A 4,527-nucleotide genomic window follows, 5' to 3' on the forward strand; every position below is an offset into this window, starting at 1 on the left:
CAGAAGGAACTTAAGGAAACTTTTATCAAATGTACGTTTGATTCACTGTAGCCGAACACGCAGGTATACTGACGATGTAATCATTACCATATTCGCTCATCCACCTGAGAGAGTGGATTGTCCTTCGTGTATTCAGATAGCCATCGACATTTTTACTAATGGTTAACATTTCTGAATCTGGAGGTATTGCTTGTGTTTGATTAGTTCCTAGATATCGTATAACAGAAGTTGTCAAAGTGTGATATGAGGACCCTGGGGTCCCGGAGACCGTTTCTGGGGGACCATCAGGTGCTTACTTTTCCAATGAAGGTGAGGATGTATTTTCATCATATCCTTGACTAAAACAACATGTTGCCACAGGCTGAATGAAGAAGCAGAATGAGCATCAATTGGTCTCCAATCCAAATTTGTTAAAATGTTTTTTTTAAAGCCACTCTTCTCACTAAGTGTTAATTTTGTAAATGTACTTACTTTCCTAAAAACATGTTACTTATATTGACAGTTTGACTTATATTACAGTTTGAACAGGTTGACCTTTCTTTCTTTCCTCTCTCCCACCTTCCCTCCCTACCGCCCTTCCTTCTTCCTTCCCTCTTTCCTTTCTTCCTTCCTTCTTTTTTTCTAGGGAGAAGAGAGAGAACATGTGCAAGTGCGGGGTGGGTAGAGAGAGAGAGAGGATATCGTAAGCACGCTCAATGCTCAGTATTGATGCCAACATGGGGCTTGATCTCACGACTGTGAGATCATGACCTGGGCAGAAATCAAGGGTCAGACCATTAACCAACTGAGCCTTCAGGTGTCCCATGAATGTATCCATACTACATATTTTCAGACACTCTCAGTGTTAACTTCTAATATGGTGAAAACGGAGAGTTGTACTGCACCCAAACAGGAACTCATCAGAGTCTCACATTTTCTTGAGTGTTAAGAAATCACCAGACCACAATGTTGGCGAGCCGTGTCTTTACAGTTAGTGTCACCACTGGGAATGTTATCTTAGTTTTGCTTAAAGCTTATACTTTGAATGATTACTGCTGGAGTAATTCTGTGAGAAATACTGAGTGTCGCGAGCCGATCTTGTCTTCTGCAGACTGTGCTCTCTATTGCTGTGGTAACTTATGTCTTCATTCTTTACTTTTTCTGGGTGAAGGAGCATGTCTCTTTCCTTCCCATCCATACATACCTTCTTTCTTTTTCTTATTTATAGCACCGCTCATGACTTTCAGTTCCATGCTAAAGAACAGCAGAACCAGTGAGTATCCGGGTCACTTTCCCAATCCTAACATACTCCGTCTGTACTCTCCCCAGGGTATATTGTTGTATAGACTCATGATTGTCATGCTGGTCACCTTCATTCCCCTTCTGATCTCACCAGATGCAGCACCCATGGCTGGTCAGAACTACAGCATGGTGACTGAGTTCATCCTCGTGGGATTCTCTAACTTCCCACGGCATCTTCTGCCCGCCTTCTTCCTGCTGTACCTGCTCATGTACCTGTTCACGCTGCTGGGGAACCTGCTCATCATGGCCACAGTCTGGAGCGAGCGCAGCCTGCACACGCCCATGTACCTCTTCCTGTGCGCCCTGTCCACCTCCGAAATTCTGTTCACCGTTGCCATCACCCCTCGCATGCTGGTTGACATGCTCTCCACCCACCACACCATCACCTGGGCGGCCTGTGCCAGCCAGATGTTTTTCTCCTTCACGTTTGGCTTCACACACTCCTTCCTGCTCATGATCATGGGCTACGACCGCTATGTGGCCATCTGCCACCCCCTGCGCTACAATGTGCTCATGAGCCCCCGTGGCTGTGCCCGCCTTGTGTCCTGGTCCTGGGCCGGTGGCTCAGTCATAGGGATGATGTCGACCCTGATAGTTTTTCACCTCACCTTCTGTGGGTGTAATGTGATCCACCATTTTCTATGCCATGTGTTTTCCCTCTTGAAATTGGCCTGTGGGAAAGAAACAGCCTCCGTCACCTTGGCTGTGATCCTGGTGTGTGTCTTAGCTCTGATGGGCTGTTTATTCCTCATCGTCCTCTCCTATGTCTTCATCGTGGCCGCCATATTGCGGATCCCCTCTGCTGAGGGCAGGCACAAGACCTTCTCCACGTGTGTGTCCCACCTCACGGTGGTCATTGTGCACTACAGTTTTGCCTCCATTATCTACCTCAAGCCCAAGGGCCCCCATTCTATGGACAGTAACACCCTGATGGCCACCACCTATATAGTCTTCACCCCCTTTCTCAGCCCAATCATTTTCAGCCTCAGAAATAAGGAACTCAAGAATGCCATAAAGAAAAGCTTCCAGAGAAAATTCAGTCCCCTAAGCTCCTGACGGACAGTTTGGCGGTGAGAAAAATGACAGTAGGGTTGGGGATGATAAGGTCCATCTCCATAATACTGATGTAGGGATTCAATGTAAGAAAATACTGAGTAAGTATTGTTGGATGCATCAATAGGTGTTGGATACCTGCTGCGTATTTGCTTTATCCAAGCTGTTTGCGCCTTTCTTGCATAGGTTCTAACAATGATGATCTCTTGTTTAAGACCCCATGTGATGAACTCCATCCCATTCTGTTTAACAATGTGCTATCTAGCTATGGTTTGGAGGGAGATTCACCGGATGTGTCGGGCACTGATGCCCATGGTTTTTCTTGAATGGAGAATCAGGGGAAGACTTTCCTTTCTCTACCATAAGGATAAACAAAAATAAGCATAATAAAAAATGCCACCAGAATTGGGGCTTTTCTTTCAGACACTGGGTCCAGTGTGTTATATACCCCTTAATATAAAAATGTACAAAAAGTAAATAAACTATTTCTCTCCAAGAAGCTGGTTGACTGTGTATAATTGCTTCTGCCTTTGTAAGGGATAGAGTCTAAGGGATATTTTCTACCTTGATCTGTGTTGAGTGAAGGATGTCAGAATGTGAAGTGAAGGGAAAGAGGAAGAGACAGAGGAAGGGAGGAAGGGAGAGGAAGAGAGAGAGGGGAGGAGAGGGTTCAGTGCTTGGATAAGAACACACAGAATGTCAAAAGGGTGTTGCTATCTGGCATCTTATGGAAATCCTTTTCCATTTTTCCCCAATTACTTTCAATAAAACATAGATTTCTCATTCCCATATTTACTTGAATCTACCTGCGGGATGTGTTGGAGGGCACAGTGCTATCTCAAGATGGCACAAAGAGAGGTCAAGGGTGTGGGTACCCCTTTAGGCAGATGAGAAATGTTGGTGAAGGTCACACAACATGTGAAGGAAGGGGTTACATGCAACTTTAGGTCTGTCTGACTCCCATGCTGGGGTTTGGGAAATCATATGTCTGAGGATCCACAAGGGGGTCTTCTGTTGGTGTAAATTCTTACTTAAACTGTAGCCAGATATTTGAGCTGCAGGCAGAGGATGCTTCATAATAATAAACCTAAGGAGGGTTGTCACATACGAGTGCCTGCTGTTTGCCCAATGTTGTGTGAAGGGTTTCTGATGCATTCATTCTTCAGACTCTCAAATTATTCTTTCTCCACATTTAGATATGACTCACATCTATGCCTATTCATGTTTTTGAAATGCAGAAAATGCAAATCTGATGGGTAATTTGTCCCAGGCCACAATGTACTCGTGTGTGCAGTTGGTGATCAAGAACCCACCTCTCAGGTGTCTGCAGAGAGAAGTGAGGTCATGACTAGGAGGAGAAGGCTGTCATTAGAAGGAAGAGACCCCTTTCAGGGAAGGAGGGCAGGTGCAGCCCTAGGCACACACCCCTTTCACACAGCCAGAGGGAAACACGGACTCCAGAGGAGTTCATGAGACCCTTGTCTCATGAACACTGACAACGAGAGCTTGGCAAAACTGGCTATGGCAGTTTTGGGGTTCCATTCATTATTTTGCTCATTATCGGTGTTACTGATGGATGCCCCCACCATTCCTAAGATGTGCTTCTCCAGAGCCTGTGGCTGCGTTCCCTTACCCAGCAAGAGAGAGTGTGCAGATGAGATGCAGTTAAGATCTGAGACAGGGGGATTGCCCTTATCACCCAGATGGGCTGCTATAATTGCAAGTGTCCTTATACAAGGGGGCAGAAGGGGCCAGAGACAGGGAGCAGTAGGGGATGTGACACCGGAAGGAGGAATTGGAGTAGCTGAGGCAGGAACCACGAGCCAGGGGATGCATGGTGCCCTCGAAGCTGGGAAAGCAGGAGACACATCCCTCCCCGGATCCCCCGAAGGACACAGGCCTGCTCACACACCTCATTGTGCCCAGTGCTTGCAGACCTCTGGGCCTGGGGCAGGCCGGTGCAGGGGGAGCCCAGCTTTGTGTGTGGCTACGACTGTTCCTGTGTACAAGGGTCATTTATTTCCACAGAGTGTGCGGGATTTTGCTAAGTTTTCTGGGGGGCGGGGAGGTAAACCCTCGGCTCTTGATGCTCTTAGCACTGGCACATGGTGCAGAGACCTTGTGTGTGCACTGCAGGGTAGCTTGTATGAGTTATTTGTACTTAGCAGGATTGCCATACAGGACAGCACACAT

General features: G+C 46.8%; 1 protein-coding gene across 1 annotated transcript; it reads left to right on the top strand.

The window, feature by feature from the left end:
* The first annotated feature begins 1,386 nt into the window (after nt 1-1,386).
* Nucleotides 1,387-2,337, top strand: LOC123381192 (olfactory receptor 10H3-like). Its single transcript, XM_045041644.1, has one exon. The coding sequence runs from the start codon at nt 1,387-1,389 to the stop codon at nt 2,335-2,337; it is 951 nt and encodes a 316-aa protein (XP_044897579.1).
* The last annotated feature ends 2,190 nt before the right edge of the window (nt 2,338-4,527 follow it).

The sequence above is a fragment of the Felis catus genome, chromosome A2 (genome assembly GCF_018350175.1).
Source record: "Felis catus isolate Fca126 chromosome A2, F.catus_Fca126_mat1.0, whole genome shotgun sequence".
Classification (NCBI taxonomy): Eukaryota; Metazoa; Chordata; class Mammalia; order Carnivora; family Felidae; genus Felis; species Felis catus.

Excerpts from the sequence above, each read along its gene's own strand:
- LOC123381192 (XM_045041644.1), top strand. The coding sequence starts at position 1,387 with ATGGCTGGTCAGAACTACAGCATGGTGACTGAGTTCATCCTCGTGGGA.